The sequence below is a fragment of the Amblyomma maculatum genome, chromosome 5 (assembly GCF_055883805.1).
Source record: "Amblyomma maculatum isolate TAMU_Amacu chromosome 5, ASM5588380v1, whole genome shotgun sequence".
Classification (NCBI taxonomy): domain Eukaryota; kingdom Metazoa; phylum Arthropoda; class Arachnida; order Ixodida; family Ixodidae; genus Amblyomma; species Amblyomma maculatum.
The window spans coordinates 33,422,319-33,445,958 of record NC_139348.1 but is presented as its reverse complement, the minus strand read 5'-3'; the positions used below and the strand labels follow the sequence as shown (position 1 = coordinate 33,445,958).

The window sequence follows — 23,640 nt, the reverse complement described above, 5'->3', positions numbered from 1 at the left end:
TTCAACCGGGTTTTTTTTTTTTTTTTCTTTATGAAGATCGCTACAATGACGGCACTTGGGCTTTGAGTTTTTATTTATTTTATTTTGCTGCGAGCAGAATGGACTTCGAAACTTGCCTCCTTGTAAAAGTGGAACTTTTGCTACAGCTCCCTCTCTTGTACGTGGGGCCGCGAGAGGTAACATTTTGTTACGAAGCGCTTTTTTTGTCTTTGCTACAAAACGTGGAATTTCTGCCGTAAAAGCTGTTCGGCAACCTTTGTCTTGAGTCCACCACTGCGCTTGACAATCGCCACGATATCGACATGTCGACATACCAGCAGGTGTGCTGTCTGGAGTTTCGACTTCATGGCGTCGTATACTGACCAGGAAGATCATCTGCGTTGGCTCGGAGTCGTTACGAAATGAATGCGTTACGTTTCCTTCTGCGCTCGCCGTAGGGTAGCACGGTCACTTCCTTCAATGGCCGGGGATTAGCCTTTGTCGAATTCCATTCAGTGTGCGTATATCCGAGACTCTCCACTTGAGCACACTGATAGTAGCGATAAAGGGGTTTCCTTCGCCTTAATGCCCGCTTATCCGGATCGCGACCCCGGTGGCCGTTGAAGGAAACAGAAAATAGGAAAATGAATCCTTCTTTTGCCATCTTTGCGGAGGTCGCATAGTAGTTGAACCGTGTGGGGATTTGCGTGCGTATAACGGTTTCAGGCGGCGAAATAATTCACGAGAAATTGCGCTGTTCTGCTCCGCTAGAGCGCGCCGCAGCAGACGACAAAAGGAGTCGCCGGAGCAGACAGCACGCCACAACGCAAGTGCACACACGAATATATATATATATATATATATATATATATATAATTGCACCCAAACGTTTCTTGCGTATATGCGTTCTTCTGTTGTATTATATTCTGCAGAGCGTTATGCTATGGGCAGCGACTGTGCAGGACACGTGCAAAAAGCAAATAATGTGAACGCAGCGATGTGTGCGTTCCGATTTGGTGGTCACCGATTCTTAGGCGGAGCAAAGGGGGCGCCATTCTACAGCTGTAGCGTCTGGAGAGATGCAACGCAGTCTCCTCCCCCTCCCTTTATTTGTATGTATATATGGCCGTTCCGTTTCACGGATGCGACGGCGGATTCGCTCCAGTTGCCTCCTGACTTGGCCCTGTTTCTGTTCTCTCTTTTTCTCTCTCTCTCTCTCTCTCTCTCTCTCTCTCTCTCTCTCTCTCTCTCTCTCTCTCTCTCAGTGCGCTTCTTTGGCGGCCGCCTTCTTATTGCTGTGTTATCATCATTCCAGTTGCGCGTTATGACTATCATCATCATTCCTGTCTTCTTTTTTTGTTACTTCCTTTTTTTTTTTCTTTTCTGGCGCCTTTTTTGGGAAACCGTCGTGAGCTCTGCTTTTTGGCTGGATAAGAACTAGTCGTCTGCTTCGTTTCTACCTCCTCCTTTTGACTGCCAGAGCTGAAGCTACGAGTAAAGAAGGTTGCTGCTTTTTGGCGGCTTGTTGCGGGCATATTTTTTCCTTTTATTTATTTCTGTCTCGGTTTATTTTTCTCTCTTGTTCTGCCGTGGCCCCGTGACCTTGAGACGGTTGTGAGGAAAAAGGCTCGTCGCGAATAGGCCAGCGGGCGGGCCGGCGGGTTTTCGTGAGGCAAAAAGAAACGAATCAAGAGCCCCTGCATCGGGAGCACACGCACGCAACAGCGTGGCGGCAGCGACGATCGACATGCTATATAAGAGCGGCGGTTGGCGGGAAAAGACTAGGCCGATAGAGGAGCGAACGAGAAGTAATAACTGCGAAGAAAAAAGAAAAGAAGAAAGGAAGCGCGTTCATATACACACGCTCCCAGCGTGTAGTATGCGTGTAGCGTGCGTACGTGCAAGAACGTGCGAAGGAAGTAATGGCTGCAAGATAAGGAAATAAACAGCCTAGGAGGACGGGAATTTCACGGCGGAACGAGAGAGACAAAAGGAGGCAGCGGTTGAGCGTCGAGGAAAAAAAAAAAGATGTCTTCGCACTCGCTAGTCGTCCGCACGTTAGAGAATCGGTTGTCTGCGTGCCCATGTGTGAGCCGACAACTCGTCGACGAGGAGGCAGACGAACGGACAGTGCGTGAGCGTCTGCGTGGCGCTCGTCGGCGACTTCGAATGTGGAGGCATAAAATAAGAAAAATAGATGGAAGGCGGCAGTGAAGGAGGACGTAACTGGCATGTGCGGAGCAGATGCTGGGGCGAAGTGCGCGGGACGAGAAAATCACGACTTTGCTTCCCGAAGACAAAAACGAAGGAATAAAATAAAAACGCAAGTGCAGGGTACGCCGAGGGGAGGCCAAGTAAGGCGCGCTGGCGGGGAAATAATGGTGGCGGCTGACGAAAACAGATTGCTGGAGCACTGCCTTTCTTTCTTTCGTTATTTTGGCTGTTTCAGCTGGCGAAGATGTCTCTGGTTCCCGTCAGCGCCGGGCGTTCGTGTGAATCACATGAATTGTGAAAATCCAACCGCTGCCGACCTTTCGGAACCGTGAGAGCCGCCGGCTAGGCTTGGTTGTTTCGTCACAGTAGTTCGAGAGGCGATGTACCGAAAATCCGACATTGTTGTATCCGTAGAATGTAGTGCCGCAAGGAAAAGAAAACTGTCGGGCAGTTGTCGCAGCGTCTCGGGTGTTTCCTCTTTTCCGGGAACTGGTTTAACCGAAGTTTCTTTGCTGGTGTGTTCTTCATTCGCTGATTAATTTGACTCGGCCTTACTTGAGACTAATTAACGGGCCGGTTTTTGAGACACTGGTTCCGTGGCAGGTCTGACTGGTCGCATATTATTTGTACGGTATATCTGGGAGTACAACTGAAATGTCCGTCATAGGTTTCCTCAGTGGCACTGAGTTGAATTCCACGCTATCTTACGTTTGAGCTGCTTAGAGTCGTTGCTAGAGCTGTGCACGTCTCCACTGACATTCATCGGTGATGGAGGAATTTAGGGACTGCTGGGCGCTTATCTACTTCTTTTCTTCCCCCGTAGAGTTCGTTAGCATTGATTGTTAGACGACGGAAATTTCGTAAACAACGAAGAAATTCAGCACGGAGGGAGTCTTTCATTGATGGAGTCAATGTGAACCAATTTTCGTGCGTAATTTGGTTCCAAATATGGGAATCTCCTAGAATCTGGGAGGCTAGAAGCCGACGTATGTGCGAAGTATTGCAACGTCACGCGGCTTCATAATTGGCGGCTCTGAAATTTCGAGCTTCGAGCAGTTCTGGGCGGCTTAGCCCAACCCCCGCAGATGGCGCAATAATCTTCAACCATCTACAACCATCTGCCGGTTTTTGGAATCAGGGGTGATCTATTAAGTGATTTTCTCTCTCTCGGGTGGGATGCTGCGTTAGGTATGACCGTCCTCTTTCGTCGTGAATATCCAGAACGCGTATAACCGGCCTGCGGTTCTTGAACATCCGACTCCCGGGGCCACGAAGTTGGTTAAGTTAAAGTTAAATTGGTTCACAGGAAGGGAAAGGCGCAGTAACTGTCACACTTGCTCTGTGGACACCCGAACCGCGCCGTAAGGGAAGGGAGGAAGGTGGGAATGAAAGTGGAAAGAGAGAAAGAGGAGCCGTAGTGGAGGGCTACGGAGTAATTTCGACCACCTGGGGATCTTTAACGTGCGCTGACATCGCACAGCACACGACGCCTCTTCGTTTCGCCTCCATCGAAACGCAGCCGCCGAGGTCGGGTTCGAACCCGGGAACTCCGGCACAGTAGTCGGGCGTCTTACCACTGCACCACCCCGGCGGGACCACGAAGTTGGTCGACCTTCGATTTCGGCCGGCGTTCGTTTTGTTGGAACGCGGTGCGTATTTGACCTGTGGTGTCAACCGTGTCACCGTCGTTAGTCCAGCTGCAGAGAATCGCTGGCTCATATTCAAGGTTGCAGCGCCCCTGTTGCCAAGTGTAATAATTTGCAGCGCGTTAAGGCCGCCGCTACCGTAGTTCGACCGTATATAAATGAGGAGCGCGATACGGAAGCAGAGAACGTCAACTAACCGGACCTACAGGAGACGACGGCCGTGGATGGCGGTTCGCGTGGCGTCGGGTAGTACGGGTAGTACACATACTTTGAGACGTTTCCTTGAGGGAAGGGTCCCTTCTTGTTGTTTTACCAAAGCCGCACGTGAGCCTGTTAGAGATATACTTAAGTTCGACCAGGGGTTCTTGAACGTACACCCTTGGTCAGAAGTCCTGATTTTCGTCTCAGCTTCAAAATGAAGCCGTCACGGTGCCATTAGAATATACGGCCGTGAAATGCTATTAGACGGATTCTTGGTGTGATGAGAAAGCGTTTCCCGGAACTTTAAACGCTATTTGGCCTTTAATGGCGGCGTGACAGCGCCATTTCGCAGCTCAGACGAAAATAATTTGGCTTCAGGACTTTTGACCAAGGCTGTACGTGCACTGAAATCGCACTGCACACGAGGGGCGTCTTTTGATCGAAGCGCGGCCGGGATACGATATGCTGCGCATGCTTGCACGGCAAGTTGCTCATGTGCTTCGGAAGGGCTTCAGTCGCTGTTGCATACCGCGCATGGGTCGAATATTACGCATTTATTATTAAGACGAAAGCCTTTAATGGCTCATGCTGTCGTGGACAAAGTGTGTCTCGCTTTTGCAGTGTTCCGATTGGCCGAGGTGCGTCCCTGCCATCTGCGACGCCCCACTTGAAGCGCGTCAAGGAACGCGACAGGAGCGATGGTGTACCTTCGAAACTCACACTTGCCGGAGAAAGTGTGATAGATACTGCGCCTCTCCTTTCCTGTAAAACAATTATAATTATATGTAGCCCTGCTGACAGAGTCTAACGGTGATGGGAGGCAAATTATAGGAGATGAAGGGCATGCTTTCGCTATTCTCCTCTTAAGACATACCCTCCAATTTTTATTATGTTCTCCCGAATTGCAATGTCTTCTTAGGTCGGAAATACTATACGCCCCTTTATTCGCGCGCATGTTGCGTGCGATACCGCTGTCATTTTCGTTGTTACCTCTGGATATAAATGAAAGGCCTCTGGTTTCAATTTGACGTACGACTAAACCCGAAGCCATCCACCACGGCGTCCGGACCTCATAACCCGAGTCGCTTCAGGAGTGCCCATTCACACTTTCCGGTCGCGAAGGTCGGGCCAGGGAGCGGGTGGTAATTCGCTTGTATTATTCTCACACACTGACGTTGGCCCCGTTGTGGTGGTGCAGGCTCAAGGATGCGGTATCGAATCCTGGCTGCGGCGGCCGTTTTTCAGTAGATGCGAATAACGAGGCGCCCGTGTGCTGTGCAATATCTAAAGGACCGCAGGGGGTCGAAATTTTCAGAGCATTCGTCTCCTTTTGTCCGTAACCGACAACAGCCGGACGGGGAACACGCACCTGTTCACTTTTGCCGCGCGCGGCTGATTGATTGACTCGTCCTTGCAAATGTGGCAAATTGTGGTGTGCTCAACTGTCTAGTTGGTTCTCGACCAGTGCAATCATTTGCGGTCGCCGACCAGAACGCTGGCACAATATCTGCGATTCGGTCCACCCTTGTAGCATGTGAGCGGATTGTTGAGAAGGCTCTTACTAGATTATCTGCTGCGCTGCCTCAGCCAAAGAAATGGAGCCAGGGATATAAGTTCAGTTTGGGTACTGTCGGTGAAATGGTTCGCGGTCATTGCCAGTTGACTGTGGTGGCTGCTGTGTTCGGCCGTTGAGCCCAAGAACGCGGGTTTTAATCATGGCCGCGACGACCGTATACGCTGTCCGATGTTAGAGCGGGTGAAAGACCTGCAAGTGGTTTAGTCGAACGCCTTTGTAGGCGGGTTTACCAGTGGATCTAATCATTGCGCATCATGGGGTTGTAAGCAGCTATTCTCCGGAAGCTGACCTTTGGTAGCGCTTATTTCGGCGCTGCCCCCGCAAAATATAATTTTCTGTACGATATTACGCATTTTGGGTGCCTTGATCATCGCCCTGTATTTGCGTAGTTTTCTTCTTTTTTTTTTTTTTTTTTTTCGTTTTAAGGGCGAAATCCTTTGTTGGCTCATGCATAGCTGCACAGATATGTTCGCAGGAGGTACTCTCACGAACTGAGGTTTAAAAAAAGAAAAAAAAAAAAGTCTCCACCGGGAGTCGACCCTCCAATCCCCAGCCGAGCACACAAACCACGCCGGTCTGGCGAGAAATCGATCGTAATTCTCCTTGTCTGGCGTGAGGACGATAGTGGCGATGACAGTGAGTATGCAGTTAGGGATAATGATAACGGCAGCAATGCTAACGACGGTGCATTTAGTTGATAATGATTGCAAAGGCGATATTCATTATGATGTTGATAATTGGAATGATAGTCCTGCAAACTGGCTTTGCCATTTCCAGTGTAGTCCTGTAATGTTTTTTTTTCTTCTTTTTTTACGACGGAAAGTCGTAAATTCGGCCTTCGCAATTTTAGTCTGCGCATCAGCTGAATGCTGCCTCGTACGTTTTGGCGCTTCGGAACATATGGCGCGAAAAGAAAGAGCACCACCAGTTCTGTTGCCTCTCTACGGTTCGCAGTGGGTCGTTTTGTACGGCGCCGTGGCATTGAGCGCGATATTTCTTCGTCCTCTCACGATAACTCCGTGGAGGTCCCAACAGGTTTGTTCGAAGTGTGCGAACTAAAAAGCCCTTCCTTGTTTGGCGGTCCCGATGAATGTTGTGTGCTTTCTGGTAACTCGCGCGGCCGCCCTGCATGCAGAGCTTAAAATCAGGGGTGTCTGAGAGACCCCCCCCCCCCCCCCTGCTCTATTGCATGAATACGATTGCATGAATACGAAGCAGGATGCCATCTTTTATTCTTGTCAGTAGTTGTCAGAACATTCCTTCTCTGTTTTCCGGCAATTTCTGAGTTAATTTTAATAAGAGGCCATTAACATGTATTTTCTGAAACCCGAGGAGAAAAAAAAAATTTCTGCCCTTTGCATAAAACGATGTGCAAAGCAGGTACCAGCCGCTTTCTCTCCCGCTATTTATTTCCCTTTCCACTTGTACTCGAATCCGGCTCTGCTTGATTCACTATAGTCTGACTCCACGTCAGACTTTAAGCACTGCCTCCATGAGTGTGAAGCAGACGAAAATGACACATCACGCGACTTTTATAAAGCTTCCACCGTGTTCCTGTGCCTCTGCGGTGACGCACCTCCTCTAGCGGATGTGAAAAAAATAAATTGGGAAAAATGGACCGACGCGAGTCTTCTATTCTAAGGAACGAAGGATATACCGCATTTCCTCGGTTATAACCACCCCCTTTTTTCACGATCAAAATGCCGAGAAGGAGGAGTGCTTCGCGGTGATATTCTCACTTGATGTGCGTGAGAAAGAACATTATAGTTGGCAAACATCTTTGGCAAACTCATTGACAGTTCGCTATAACTTAAGCTGTGCCAGCCTTCTTCAGACTCATTCCGACTTGCGCGTTACGGCTGTCAAACAGTTGACACCAAACAAAGCAATTAGGCGGTTCCGCGATGGCTGCGAAACCTTCCGAGCTCTGCCGGATTGCTGAATGCTGCCGATTCCAGGTCCATTTGACAACACGCTGATAAAGCCATCGCGGTCGCTTTCACCCGACTTTCGGCTTTCTGTGTATGGTCTGAAAGCAGCAACACAAAAGCCGGAGATCGCTCCGCAAACGCCGCGCCGCCTCGGGACACCGCGACGACTGAGCGAGAGGTTTAGTGCGCTGGCAGGCTTGTCTACGCGCTCTTCCTGAAAAAAAAAAAAAAAAAAAAAAAAAAAAAAAAAAAAAGGGGGGGGGGGGGGGGGCTACCTAGAATTCGCATGCAAAACATTCTTTCCGTAGCTTCTTCTTCTTTTTTTTTTTTTTGCTTTTGCGAGATTAGAGGGGTGGGGGGGGGGGGGTGCTTAAATCGCGAAAATACGGTATAAGCGGCTAAGGCACGCGGCTGCGGACCGACTGTTTGTCCGGATAGCGTCTTGCTCTCTGCACTGCAGAGTGGCGCATACCCCGTGACGCTGACGTCGCATTTCCCATAACCACAAAAATCACCAGTGTCGTCATCGCGCAAGTGCAGCGAACAATAAATAAGGCAAACTTGCAGGCTGTCGCGACGCCCTGCGGTCTTCAGACGAACTGATCAACCGTAAAGACTCTGACGTAGCTAACATCTGAGTTGTAGGACGCAGCAGGTCGGACGTAGTGATAGCCACAGTAGCAGTGAATGCCCAACAAAGGTTCAGCCTCGATCGAAAGGTGCTCGTTGTTGCTCCCTTCCGTGCGGTAAAAACGGCCGCAGGAGGTGACCGAATTTCGAACCGGAGTTTTTCGTAACTGACATAATTCCCAACAGTGACGTCACTAACGCCCCGCGAAGGAGCAATTTCGTTACAGGCACGAACGAGCTTTCAGACTTCGGCGATCGGGGTTAACCAAAGTCCGTAGAAAGGAGAAGTGCTCCGAGCGGAATTCCTCCAGGTCTGCCACGTTGCACAACACAGCCGCTCCCGTATAAACCGGAGTTTCGAACGATCGAGGCTTTTAGGTTGTGCAGCACGCTTTACGGCGTGAGGTCGGTTGACGCTGACGTCACATACGTGGTATAAGCTCCTGGAGCAGTGCGATAAACCCGCATGTTTATCTAAACCACTTATTGCTGTCTGCTATGCGCTGTGCAAGTGAATGTGTCGGCATGGGCCATGACGTCGCGTGCGACCGTGTAGATATACAGGGGACTGTCGTTTATTTGAACTAGTCTAATTCCCGTTTATCCGAATCGACGACCCTATTCCAACGTACTTGTTTATCGCCGAGAGCCGGCTGCGACGATGCCCTGTCTGGGTTTGGTAAAGACGCCCGTTTCGTTTGGACGTGCTTCTCTTTGGTGCTATTTAAATGTTTTCTATTTCAATTAGCTGCGAAGTATACGAACTTGTAAAATAGGATAGGAAATGCTTTGATTTCTCTAGAAAGGTCTTGTGCTAGTAGCAGAAGAGGTCCATCTTCCTTCATCTCACAGGGTCGGTGCCCCTATTCCAGGGCTCCGCTGAGCTTCGTTGCTCGCTGGGCGTGCTGGATCAGACCTAGTTGGCAACCCAGATCGCCGCTGGAGAGCCGGCTCTCCCACTGTTCCGCACTCGAGCCTTTACGGAACTGTCGTTATTTCTACATTGCCACGTGATGTGGTATAACGAAGGTTTGCTACCACACCATGGGCAGGTGTCCCGATATTTCGACGGGTAAATCTTGCTAAGGATTTGCAGATTTGGGAATGTTCCTGTCTGCAGTCTTCGCCAGTACACTGCCTCCTGCTGTTTTAGATCCCGATGAGGCGTCGGATAGCGGATCCGTACCCCCTTATAGTAGTTCAGAATGTCTGAGTACGTAGGGCCGACTCGCTTGGGTAGATCGTCCGATTGGGAGGAAGCTCGGCTCGTATACCCTCGAGCTACCTCATCGGCGCGTTCGTTCCCCGCTATTTCGGTGTGTTCTGGCACCCAGTAGATGTTGTGTGAGACTTCTGATGGGGTCGCGCTCTGGAGGAGACTGAGCGCGGCGCGACCTATGCGACCGTTCATGTAGTTACGGCACGCTTCTCTCGAATCTAAGAATGGTAAGGGACGTGTTGCTTCGATACCCGGCTACCACCGCTAGAGCAACGGCCAGCTCCTCCCCTTTGGTTACCGTGCAATCCCTGACTGAGGCGCTAGCTAATTCCTTTAGGTTGGAATGAATAGCTACCGCCACTGCGCTGTTATGTAAGCTTCCTGTATACGGAGCCGCGTCCGTGTATACCGTTGTGGATTTTGTTGTACATACTTCGCCCGGGCTGCCCTACGGGCCGCATGCAAGTTTGGTCCATGTTCCGGGGAAGGGAGCTAACCTTTAGCGTCTGGCGAATTGCGTCCGGTATGCTCACAGTACAATTCTCGATTTCCGCAGTTCCGCCTAGCCCCAGTCGCCTAAGGAGCGAGCACCCTGTAGGAGTCTGCTGGAGCGTGGCTATCTGCGTGACCAGTTGGGCTTCTTAGATCTCTTCGAAGGGGGTGTAAATGCTGTTTGAAAGATGCTGCAGCGACTGTGGCGTTCTCCCTCCAACAGTATGCCAAGCACGAAGGTTTTTATAATCGGACTTGGAAGAAGGCCTGACTGCGGTGCGACTGCACTTCCTCGACGGCGAAACCTAAGGACGTCCATGTTGTTATTAGAATTTAACTTTCCTTGCTACAACTTCAAATTTGGGTGGTTCGAATAGAAATGAAGAAATCACACGCGTACAAAACTGAGTAGCGGTAACAAAACACTGGATATATTCACACATAGCTACGCACGGACGAAGTCTCTTTTGGCACTGTCCCGTCCGCTCTTTTCTCTCACTGTCTCGGCCAGACGCTCCTCTGCTGTCGTCTCTGAGTATAATGGCCCCTTTTCGTTTTCGAAGTTGAGCTCAGGGGTTGTTCTTTATATACTCAGTACGCATGTTGCACCCGTGCACTTCGGCTAGTCGAAAACAGTGTGCACCACAGGGTGGAAATTCACCGCGGATTGACTAGAGGTGGAAATAAATGGAAGCTCCTTCGAAACCTGCTCAATATTGTCGCTGTTGTTTTTTACTGCTCACATATGAACTGCATGTTCGCTTGATTGCCTCACCACCGTGCAGTGTGGTGCAGTCTTGAGGTGTAGTAACTCGGGGAGGAATGCGCGTGTTGGCTCGAGCTCGACTGCGTATTCTTCCTTTCTTTTTTTCTTCGTACTTTTATGTCTTTCTCATCTGGCAGCAGAGCTGCTTAGGTTGGGAGGAGCCGGGTGTATATATGTAAGCACGTGGGCGCGCGTGCGGGAAAAATCATATTTCGTGGTGCACGCATAGCTGCGCGTAAAGGGCGCGCGAGAGGTCGTGTGCGGAGTTTCCGTTTTCGGGGCCGTGCTCTCCAATGTGGGGCTGCCGCACGCGTCGGTACACCCGTCGCGACCGGGCTCGTGCGTAAGGCCGGTGGCGGCAGGAAGGAAATGACAGAAATTACCCGCTTCTGCTTGCCGGAAGCGAAGGCATGCGCGCCTGTTTCCCCTCTCCCCACGGTCTCCCGCTATATACCCACACCTAAACAAAAAGAGAGAGAAAAAAAAGGGAGGGAGTCAATCAACCTGTATTTTTTTGTCGGCTTTGGTACTGTGTAGTGGAAAAAAAAAAAAAATGAAGGTCTCAACTTTGACCAAATAGATAAGCGAACCGTCTGTGAACATCATCATCTCCGCTGACAGATTTTAACTGCGTATGCGCATGCGTGCCCCAACGAAATACATATCCCATGGATTCTACGTTGTTTGGGGGAGTGAGTTCCACCGCCCGGGAGCGCGTACATCGCTGACTGAGCTACACCACTGTGTAGCATGCAGCTGGCATGGGCGCAGTGGTTACGGCACTCGGCTACTGTTCCCAAGGACGCGGGATAGAATCCCGGTCCCGGCGGCCGCTTTTCGATAGAGGCGAAAAGCAAGGTGCCCGTGTGCTGAGCGATGTCAGTGCACGTTAAAGAGCCCCAGGTGGTCGAAATTTCCGGAGTCCTCCACTACGGCGTCTCTCATAGCCAGAGTCGCTTTGGGACGTTAAACCCCACAAACCAAACCAACCTTTTTGTTTTTCTTTGTCAGCAGACCAGCTACATAAGTTGCAGTTGAGACACGCATGTTTAGCTGAGGCAACATGCAAATTATTTACGGCTAGGATTCCGGACCACAGGGCCTTTCCACTCACGTTGTCATTTTTATGCCCCTGGGAGTGACAGACAGTAAGCTGATTGGTCTGTAATTTTTCAAGTCCTTAACGTCTCCTTTCTTATGAGTTAGGATTATTAATTAAGATAATGTTTGCGTTCTTCCATGGCTCCGGTACCGTCGATGACACCAGACATTCCAGTTTTTCTAGCACGATATCCCCACCGTCCTTCAACAAATCTATAGTTACCTGATCCTCTCCAGCTGCTTTCCCTCTTTTCATAGTTTCTATTGCTTTCGTAACTTCGTCCTTCGTCACTGGCGAAACGTCTGACTGCATTTCCCTACAGCCAATCTCATTATTGTCCTGAATTCTTTGGCTATCTGTAGAGATCAGTATAGAACTCCTCGGCTGCTTTGATTGTCTTGTTCATATTCGTGATGACATTGCCCGCCTTGTCCCTTAGCGCATAAATTTGATTTTAGCCTATGCCCAATTTCTTCTTCATCGCTTTAAGGTTTCCCCCGTTCTTTATAACAGCATACTCAATTTTTATTGCTCCAGCTATTTAGGATCTAACAACATCCTGCAAACATACGGTAGTGAACGTCCATTGTACATTCTTTGGACGACTGTGCTTCATTTGGCTGAGCGTCATATGATTTGCCTGACGTTCCAAGGACATCCAGATAACTTAAAAAGAGCATGGCCAATTCGTGGGACAGAAAATTAAAACCGCGTTAGTGACAGGCGCCCTATATTGCCTCCGACTTGTCGTTTCCACGGTTTTAATTTTACGACATCCAAATAGCCGGTTACACGAATTGAGATATGAGCTTAATTAGGGGTGATCGCGATCCAGCGGACGACGTAATTGAATTTCTGGGGATGTCATGTCGGATGTTCAATGGTTATTTGTGATCCAAAGGCTGCCGCATCGTTTAGCTGCGTCACGGAACGCCGATTAACGTCGCCGATAAATCGGTATTGATCGCGCACGCATGAGTGCACGATGGTCGGACTTTCATAATTTAGCATGTCGTGCAAGAACCTAGCGAGAGAAGACAGGACAAAAAGTAACCTCGATATCACTGGCCACTCCTGTGATCTTGCAAACTTTAATTTTGATCGCGCCGCATTTGATTGCCATTATTCATTTATTCACATACCTACGGCGCCCAATATGGACATTACACACATTTTGTGCTGGTAGCGAAGTGCAAGAGTGAACATGCAAAAAGCAGCCAGCTGATTCGAGCCCCGTATGCGGATGCCGCACGACTAAAGTGTACTACTGCACGACCGTGCCATATATGTGCGGCGTAACCGCAGCCCTGCGGGGTTGTCGTCGGTGAGGATTAGCGCCGCGTCGTTTGTCGCTGCGGCTCGCGTTCCGCATGTGCACGGGCAGGAAGCTCCGTGCATGTTGGTGGGAAGCCCGCACAAGTGGCGAAATTCCGCACCAAGCAGAGGAAGCGCTGTGTCGTGCACGGCGGGCGTGACCGATGACCCAGTGCACGTCCGCCATGTGTGCACAGAGTTGTCACGGGGCTTCCGTGAATACAAAGGACGGCTGTGTGACGACTTGTTAGCGCGGATGCTGGCGGAAGTGCGGAGATAGAGGAACAAAACAAAATAGTATTTGGGACGGACGCGCTCAGCTGTGGGAGGCGGCACTGCGACGCGGAACTGGCTGGTAGGCAGGCGCCTACCTGCTCGTTGGCTTAATGCGTAACGGCCGGTGACGTGGGAAATTCGCGTAAATCCAGTGCTCGCCTTTTCTTCTTACCTGCTTGCTGCTTTGTTTAAAAAAAAAAAATCGTATTTCGGGTGGATTTTGATCTTGGCAGTATACATATGCTTCTTGACTGAGCTATTAATATTGTGGCAGTTCCGGACGTGCCTTGTTGGCGGCCAGTGCCGCTGTCTCTCTGGCGAGGGAACATGAGTAGCGTCATGCACAAAGCTTTTGTGGGCATATACTCTGCAAGCGCAAGTGAAAAGTTTTTATTCAGTGTGTCTGTGACGATTAGTTTCAAGATGAGCCACTAATGACGCTGAACACAGATAATACACACGCGGGTGAAGCCATTCCGTGAAAAATAAGCATCTAAGTCCCAGCATGCATTGGTCATCTTTGGACTCTGCACAGATTTCTTTTTCTTGCCGAAGATGCACAGTTTGCGGTAGTTTATCTACTGTCCATTAATGAGCATTGCAGAAAGAAGGAAAGAGGGCTTGAGTGAAAGCTCACATATGAATGCTAGCCATGTGTCCTCCCGGGCTTTCATTGCATTGGCTTCATGAGTCAGGAGAGAACATTACTTCTATAGTACAAGATTCCTTGAAGGGGCGATGACAGGGTCGGTCGATGTATTGCTGTTTTGTACTTTATTAATAATACATAGGTCTGTGATTCTACACGCGTAGTGCCTAGCGAGCGGTACATATTAAACAAAAAAAACAAACAAAAAAACGCGATAATAATTGGTCCACAGAAAAGGAAATGCGCAGTATCTGCCACACTTGTTTCTGTGAGCACCTGAACCGCGCCGCCGCAGGGAAGGGAGGAAGGTGGGAGGGAAAGTGGAAAGAGGAGCCGTAGTGGAGGGCTACGGAGTAATTTCGACCACCTGGGAATCTTCACCTGTGCATCTCAGAGCCGGGCATCTTCAACGTGCACTGACATCGCACAGCACACAGACGCCTCTTCGTTTTGCCTCCGGTAGAAATCGGAATCGAGAAGCTCCTCTCACCGAGAGCGACCGCCATTTTGATATGTTCGTGTGACATCACAGAGGATGCCCGGTGGAGCGTCGTGTGCAACGTGTGCAATGCAGGCTGCTTATCAAATTACAAGTCTCCCTCTCGCTTTCTTGTGGACGATTGACACAGTGGTCGTCCCTCATACAGATGTGCTCGAGGAAGATATGTTACCGCACGAAAGCGATGTAGTAAGGCATGTTTTCTTCAGCTTAAGACACGGTCACAGTCAGGGAGCTGCACGGTTAGGTTCCATAGCTTATCGACGCACTGATCCTTCGCATTACACCGGCAACGACGCCAGCACGACCAACGGTCGCCTATCACTATGTGGTTTTCGGCACCGCAATGCCGACGGAACTGATGAGCGGACGGCCGCCCGATCTGTTTGGTCTGATCGGAGGCCGAGCGAAAACTTGACACACGATGAGTTGCTTGAACAGCTGTGCTTGTCTGTAGCTTAACCGTGTTAGAAAAAAGAAAACAAGCAGCTACACTTTCCATGTTCCCCCTTCTCATCGGCAATGACCTTGGCCAAAATATTAGTCGGCGCGAGACTGCCAGCCCGTTTCGCGATGAGTATAGGCCTAGCTCGAGTACGCGCGGGTTCGGGTCTAGAGCTTCGGCGATTACGGAGCGCACATTCACAAGCTTTAGCGATTGCATGTGGCATCAAGTGTAGTTCTGGCAGTAGTGACCCCAAATCGACGAATCGACGACTGGTTATATCACAAAGCGCGTGCACATTGAGCGGGTGTCGGCGCCGCTTGGGGGCGCAGTCGCAATCCGCGAATGATTGATTGAAAACTTTATTGAGTGCATGGGAGTTTTTGGAGTTGTGGATGGTCCGCCTATTCCGGCAGCCCAGTGGCCTGCGCCGCAGCGTGGGCCCTGCGAACCAGTCCTCGTTGTTGGTCGGGGTCCTCGCTGTGCAGAATGGCCTCCCACTGCTCCAAATTGGGATTAGGAAGTTTGTCGATAAAGGGATTTAATTGGCATGCCCACAGCACGTGAAAAGCCGTAGCTATTTCTCCACAGTGTGGGCACTCTGGTGTGTAAAGTGAGGGGTACCGCATTCCCGTGGGAGCAGGGCTCACACACTATTATAAATACGATGTATGGTTACTGTGTTTGCGTTGAATTACTCAGAGCTGTCATTTGGCTCGGGAGTCGGTCGCAGTCGCGCGCGCGGCTGCATGGGAGGTGGTGGTGGTGAAAACGTTTATTACTGCGGGAGAGGCGAGACGCGGAGACGGCGGCAGATGGGAGGCTCTTGTTGGTGCGGGCAGTGGAGCGCATACGAATCATTTTGGGTTTTGCGATGACTGGACTGAAACGGCGGTGGCGGCGCATGCTTTCGGGAGCTGGCCGTGGCCAGGCTGGACATAGTTTTGCAAAAAAAAGAAAAAGTTTTATCAGCCGAAAATAATTAGCTTTAACTAGCACGCGCATATAACAGCAAGTAAAGGGGTACCGCTTCATTCAAAAAGTTTTGTCTGCTTCTTTAATATCGCAAGGTATGTTGTCGCGTCAACACTTGCTTGTTTGGGATTTCCTCTCAATTTTGGATCGAAAGAGCGACGGATAATAACTTATCTATGCTTCTCACTTGATTGCAATTGATGGCTAGTTATCTTTTTTTTTGTATCGGTTTAGCTTTCCTTACGTAAAAGGTGTCACCTGGAAGAGAAGGCTTTAGCTGTGGCAATGGGCCTTAAGTAAGGCTGGTGAAAGATTGGAGAGCCTTGTTTTGAGGGAACTGACAAGAAAAGTGATCCATCACAAGCGTTGGAACTTGTGGCTCAACATTTATTGCGGTTCAAAAACAGGCTTTGGTAATACTTGGTGTTGTGCATAACATCACTGGATGGTCTCGCATATCCACTGATTCTTTAAGCTTCTGAGTCATGCTTATCTGAATTCTCAACATTCTTTTTTTGGTGCAGGCTACCCGAAAAGTGTCAACATGCGGCTACCTGTTCGTGGCTCCCGACTGGGACTTCTCACAGGCTGTCAATCGGACGAGGGTGAGTGGTCAGCAGAGTTAACTTGCCGAGCATGATTTATATTTTTTTTATGTATATAAGGTTATCTGAAGTTGTACAGTTAGTAGCGTTTGTGCTGGGGAAAATGTGGTTATCCCACACCATACTTTACTTGGGTTGGGTGGTCTACACTTCATTCCTACGCTGTATTGTTGTAGAAAAATTCAACTCATAGAGAGAAGCTGCGGACAGCTGCATCTATTGATTAACACGATAGCGTTAAAGGCCTCATTACTCAGAAAATCCAGCCTTGGTGTTGTGATTGAAAAACCATGTGCATGGTGCCGGCATCTAGTGACTGGCAGCTGACACAGCTGGGCTTTGAGTCTTCGGTGGTTTGTGTGACTTGAGAGACCACCGTGATATTAGAAAGTGTGAAGTGGCTGCTAGTGCCAACTCTGTTTTCTTATTTGAGGTGGAGAGGGGGATTAAGGGGTCATGACAGCTAACATTTGAGCATAAACTGATTACTGCATTTCACTCCCAATGCATTAAACTGGAACTTATATATATATATATATTGTTACGAGGTTTATGTACACAGATGTTAGGATGCACTGGAGATTAGCACACCACAGCGGACAGACCCAGCTTCCTCGTCCTCTTCTGCTTATCCCGCCAAACCTCATCTTCCTCCAATACAGGACCGCGGGAAGTGCATGACACTGCCCCCTTCGCAGACGATGCCCGCCGGGCGAGTCAAGGTTCGTCACGTTAATAGAAGGGCTTCATGCGGGCCACGTGGACTACTTGAGTCTTTCGAGAACGATGCCCTTGGATGGTCAGGCAAGAGACTACAAAGTTTACTGCATTGAGGCATTCCAGTACAACTAAAGGGCCAGTATAGTGGTGCAACAGTTTCTGGAACAAGCCGCGCTTACGTAGTGGTGTCCAAAGCCACACCAAGTCACCAGGGGCATAACTGACATCTTGATGACGGTTGTCGTAGCGTTGCGTGTAGCATTCCTGGGAGGCTAGAGTGCGAAGTCTAGCGAGTCGACGAGCTTCTTCAGCCAAAGAGAGAGTATGCGCTAGGGAAGTTTCAGCACGAAGTGAGAAAGGCAAAAACGTGTCCAGAAGCGGTCGTGCATAAAGAAGAAAAAACAGACTGTAGCCAGTTGTTTCGTGCTTAGTGGTGTTAAATGCGTATGTTATAAATGGAAGGACTTCATTCCAGTTTTTGTGGCAGGAGTCGACATACACTGCGAGCATATTGCTAAGCGTCCAATTGGTGCGCTCTGTAAGGCCGTTTGTTTGTGGGTGGTAGAGAGTTGAATGGCGAAAATGGGGTGAGCAGAGGCGAAGAAGCTCTTCTACAACTTCTGCCGTAAACTGTCGGCCACGATCGCTTATTAACACACGAGGAGGCCTATGTCGAAGAATGATGGATCGTAGGAGGAAGGCCAAGACATCAGAAGCAGTGGCTGATGGTATAGCTGCAGTTTCACAGTACCGCGTAAGGTAGTCTACGCACACTATGACCCAGCGGTTTTCGTTGGAGGAACGGAGAAACGGTCCTAGAAGGTCAATTCCCGCCTGTTTGAATGGGGTTCGTGGCGGCGTTATAGGCTGAAGATGACTCGGCGGTGAGCAGGTTGGGTGCTTGAAACACTGGCACTGGAGGCAGCTGGCCACATAACGTTGAGTAGCTTGATGCATCTTTGGCCAATAAAAACGTTCCTTAGTCCTGTGCAATGTCCTGGCGAAACCCAAGTGTCCAGCTGTGGCATCATCGCGCATTACCCAAAGAACCTGACACCTAAGACTTCTAGGAACTACCAGAAGAAGCCGCACACCAACTGACGAGTAGTTCTTCCTGTATAGTACACCGTCACGAATGCAGAATGAGGTCATAGGGTTCCGGGAACTTGCTGCGTCAAAAAGCGGCGCCAACTCGTTGTCGTTCCGCTGCGCAATCTTGAATTCACCAACATCGAGGAAACTTGGAGAGATAGCAGCTATATATTCATCCAAGATCTCATTGTCGCAATCAGTTTTACTGTGTTGCAACGACACAGTAAAATTGAATTCTTGAAGGCGCAAAACCCACCGCGCAAGGCATCCACAGGGGTCACGAAGGTTTACAAGCCAACATCACAGTTTAAAATGCACATCCATAAAGATATGACCTAAACCGTTGCGCACCGAATACAACAGCTAAGGCAGGGATTTTTTAATCATGGTAAGAAATTTTGTCTTATCTACTTCTGAGCATGTGGTAGGCTGGGAATTGTCTGTGCTGAGCACTGCCACTAATTTAAAAGTGTCTTCGTCAAAGTTGGCAAGTTTTAGACCACGTGGTAATACAACAGGTTCATTAGAGCAGTGGCCATTCATGACTGAGATGATGCAGCGGGGAATCAGAATACTTTTCTTCGCGCAGTTGAGGGTGAGTGGTCCAACCACAGCATCGAACGCATCACTGGCACAGCTTGAACTAACAACTTTATCTGCTGACATTGCAGGAATGACTATGTCATTCGAAACCGAAAGCGTGCTAGGATTGGTCCGCGAATTTCCACGCAAAGCAGATTCACTTCAGTGCTCACAGAAATGTCTGCGTTGCGAAAGTCGAGAGTGGCCCCACATTGTTCCGGGAAATCGAGCCCAAGAATTACATCATGCATTGATTGAGCAAGTACTGCAAATTCAGTTCGAAATGTGTGGCCGGCGATAACAAGATTCACGGAACAGAAGTGGGTTAAGCGGTTCGCCACCAACACCACACAGTGTCGTCGCACTATCCCAAGCAAACATAATTTTACGACCAAGGCAGTTTTTAAAAGCGAGACTTATAATAGAAATGCTTGCACCTGTGTCCAACAACGCCATAGCACGTACACTATCCACAAACACTTCAATTCGGTTCTTTAACATCGAAACGGGCAGAGGCATGGGCAGGCTAGAATCATTTGCGACCTCACCTCCATTGGCCGCACTCACTAGTTTCCCGGAGGTGGCGACCGTTGTTGGGGAGAAGGGGAGTGTCGTAGGCGCCGAGATGGTGGTGTGAGGCGACGGCCAGAGGCCGGTGATTCATTTCAGTTCAGTGCCATTCTGCATTCTCGTCGGCTAGCTGTTGCTCTGTACTCATTCCGGCCAGGTGTTCTTCTATATGAATCATCATTGTCAGCAGGAAACCTTGTACGGGTGTTCACCCACTGTCAGCGATACTGCCGATACGGACGGCGGTTGTGGCAAAAACGCCAAATGTGGCCGATCATTCCACAGGCATAACACACTGGCGGCTCACGTTCATTCGATGAATAAGGCTCATCGTCACTTGGATTAAAACTTCATGTTCTGGATGTAGTCGACGAAGAGGACAAGAGTGCTTGCTGTTCTAGGCATTGATGGTGAGAGGCTGGATGTTCGGGCGATGAGCAGCAGAGCATCGGATGTCCGAAGGAGACGTAACAGAAAGAGCATAACAGGTAGATGATGGGCTATTGTCTGCCGAAGAGGTGCCACTGTAGATGGGTCTGACGTGGTCCCCAATATCTCGATGCCTCCAAAGCTCTTCGCGGACGATCTGTCGAATTGCATCTGCCATGCTCGTCGTTTCAGACACATCCACACTGGCGACAGTTGTGACATTAGGCAACCGACCAAACTTCGGAATGATACGGCGTCGCTTCAAACATTCAAACGTGCGGCAGTGTCGTGTTAGATCAGCGGGGGTATTCAAATCTTCCTTGCAAATAAGAAAGTTGTACACGTCTTGCACTATTCCTTTGAGAAATGACCCACTCTGTCTTCCTCAGTCATCCGAGCATCAACTATTCTGCACAGCTTGAGGACTTCTATGTAAGTTGTGCAGGTGTCCCCTGGTACTTGCACTCGCTAGCCAGAGTCTGTTCGGCGCTCTTTTTTCGAGCATCGGCATCGCCAAACCTCGCTCTCATTTCTTCCATGAAGTGATCCTAGGTGGTAAGGGATGCTTCATGATTGTCAAGCCATGTTAGGCAGTTTCTTCAAGAAAAAATACCGCATTCGCCAACTTGGTATTCGCATCCCAGCGGTTGTATTTGCTCACCCGATTGTAGTGGGTGAGCCAATCATCCACGTCTTCCCCGGGCTTGCCATAGAAATGCCGGGGTTCCCGATAAGGCTGTGCGGTGGTCGGTTGAGCTGCTGGCGTGGGCTGCATTGAAACATCTGCTTGCGCCATCTCCGTCTGTAGGGGGGGTAGTCCAGCAATTCTTCTGCTTCGGCGAAGTAGGAGAGGTTTCGTGGTGATCTGTAGCCCGCAAACTCCACCACACTTGTTACGAGGTTTATTTACACAGATGTTAGGATGTGCTGGAGATTAGCACACCACAGCGGACAGACCCAGCTTCCTCGTCCTATTCTGCTTATCCTGCCAAACATCATCTTCCTCCAATACAGGACCGCGGGAAGTGTGTGACAATATATATATATATATATATATGTGTATATATATATATATGTGTATATATATATATATATATATATTGTCACGAAGACAGGGATTTGTGGGTATCGGCAACAGGGGCAGATACACACAGTCGAGATAGAGGTTCCTGGGAAATGGTAACACGAAGACACAAGCTCAAGAGTCCACAGTCCTAGCTGGCCTAAATGCTCGAGATTCTCCAACTTCTTCGTCGTTCAAGCGCTACCTCGAACCGTCAGGTGGCATTATTCCCCCCCCCCCCCCCCCCCCCTTCGAAAAAAAAAAAAACGCAAGCTCACAGAAAAAAAACTGCTCTGGATGGCAAATACGACTTTCAGCGGGTAAAATACGGCTTCATGCGAAGCACATGCACCAGGTCAGACGAGCACTGATGACTAGAACTCGGTACAGTTCCGTCTGGAATAACCTCGTACGTAACTTCTCAGAGGCGACGCAACACTCTGTAGGGTCCGAAGTAACGATTGAGAAGTTTTTCTGACAGGCCTGGGCGCCGGACAGGTGTCCACACCCAGACTTTGTCACCAGGCTGGAACACGACATAGCGATGGCGGTCGTTATATCGGCTTGCATCTGTTGCTTGCTGTTTTGTAATGTGATTACGGGCGAGTTGGCGAGCTTCCTCAGCGTAGTTGGTGAATTCTTCTGCGTCAGCGGTAAGCAGCTTGTCGTCAGCCGTACATGGCAGCATAGCGTCGAGCATGGTCTGTACATCGCGTCCGTATACTAGGCGAAACGGAGTGAATCGAATTGTTTCTTGGACGGCCGTGTTATATGCAAATGTGACATAAGGCAATATCTCGTCCCATGTTTTATGCTGGACATCGACATACGTGGCGAGCATGTCCGCTATTGTTTTGTTTAGTCGCTCAGTAAGGCCATTAGACTGAGGATGGTAAGCAGTAGTCTTTCGGTGATGTGTCTGGCTTAGTTGGAAAACTTCTTCAAGAAGATGCGCTGTAAATGCCTTGCCACGATCAGTAATGACGTATGAAGGGGCGCCATGGCGGAGGACAATCTGCGTCATGAAAAATTGTGCCACTTCGGAGGATGTTGCACGTGGCACCGCCATAGTTTCCGCGTAACGAGTCAGATAATCTGTAGCCACGATAATCCACTTATTGCCAGCTGACGGTAGAGGAAAAGGACCAAGAAAGTCCATGCCAATTTGGTCGAATGGTACTAGTGGTGGGGTAATAGGCTACAGGAAACCCGCTGGCTTCAATGGCGGTGTCTTGCGTCGCTGGCACTCGCGGCAACCTCTAACATATCGATGAACGGTGGCGGTAAGTTTGGGCCAGTAGTAGGCCTGGCGCACTCTGGTAAGAGTGCGTGCAAAGCCCAAGTGTCCAGCGGTGGGTTCATCATGGCAAGCATGAAGGATTTCATCGCGGAGATCTGCAGGGATGACTAGAAGATAGGCTCGGTCACTGTTGCCGGCGCTTTTCTTGTAGAGGATTCCGTCGCGCGTACAGAAGGATGACAAGTTCTTAGCAAACAGTCCAGATACTGTAGAATCGAAACCCTCCAGATGATCGATCACAGTTTTGAGGTCTGGATCAGCCCGTTGCCGGGCCTTTCAATCAGAGGAGCTGATAATGCCGAGAAAATGGGCGTCTTCATCCGTACTGTCATGGGCCAACTCCACGGGTGATCGAGACAGTGTGTCAGCATCTTCATGTTTACGTCCGGATTTATAAACGATAGAGTAATCAAACTCCTGCATATGAAGGCTCCACCGTGCAAGACGTCCTGATGGATCTCGAAGACTAGCTAGCCAACACAAAGCATGATGGTCTGTCACAACTTTAAATTTACGGCCGTAGAGGTAAGGTCGGAATTTCATTGTGGCCCAAACGACGGCGAGACACTCCTTTTCAGAAGTTGAATAGTTTGATTCTGCCCGAGAAAGGGTGCGGCTGGCATAAGCGATCACTTTTTCCTCGCCTTGCTGGTGCTGGACCAGAACAGCACCCAGACCGACATTGCTGGCGTCGGTGTGAATTTCGGTGGCAGCGTCCTCATCGAAGTGTGCAAGAACGGGAGGGTTGTGCAGCCGTTGGCGCAGCTCGGTGAATGCCTCCTGCTGCTCGGAAGACCAGACATACGGGACGTCATCACGTGTCAGGCGCGTCAAAGGTTCTGCAATCTTGGCAAAATCGGCAATGAAACGGCGATAGTACGCGCACAGGCCCAAGAAACGTCGGACTGCTTTCTTCGTGGTAGGGATGGGAAAATTAGCTACAGCGGCTGTTTTATCAGGATCAGGCCGGACACCGTCAGCGCTAACCACATGACCGAGAAATTTTAGCTGCTGATATCCAAAGTGACATTTTTCCGGTTTGAGTGTCAAATCGGCCGAGCGAAGAGCATCCAATACCATTCGCAGCCGCTTAAGATGTTGGTCAAACGTTTCTGAAAACACGATGACGTCGTCCAAATAAACCAAACAGGTTTGCCATTTAAGACCATCAAGTATGGTGTCCATCATTCTCTGGAACGTCGCTGGCGCTGAACACAGACCGAAAGGCAATACTTTAAATTCATATAAGCCATCGGGTGTCACAAAGGCAGTCTTTTCCCAATCGCGCTCATCCACTTCTATCTGCCAATAACCACTTTTTAAATCAATGGAGGAAAAGAACTTGGCGTTGCGAAGTCGATCGAG

The 23,640-nt window shown here is 49.6% G+C and overlaps 1 protein-coding gene across 1 annotated transcript in view; it reads left to right on the top strand.

Moving 5' to 3' along the window:
* osp (myosin phosphatase Rho interacting protein outspread) overlaps positions 1–23,640 on the top strand; it is a 183,299-nt gene that overhangs the window by 43,390 nt on the left and 116,269 nt on the right. Inside the window, exon 2 of the mRNA XM_084603580.1 lies at positions 16,439–16,519. Within this exon, the coding sequence (XP_084459706.1) occupies positions 16,439–16,519 (81 nt within the window). The remainder of the gene's footprint in view (positions 1–16,438; positions 16,520–23,640) is intronic.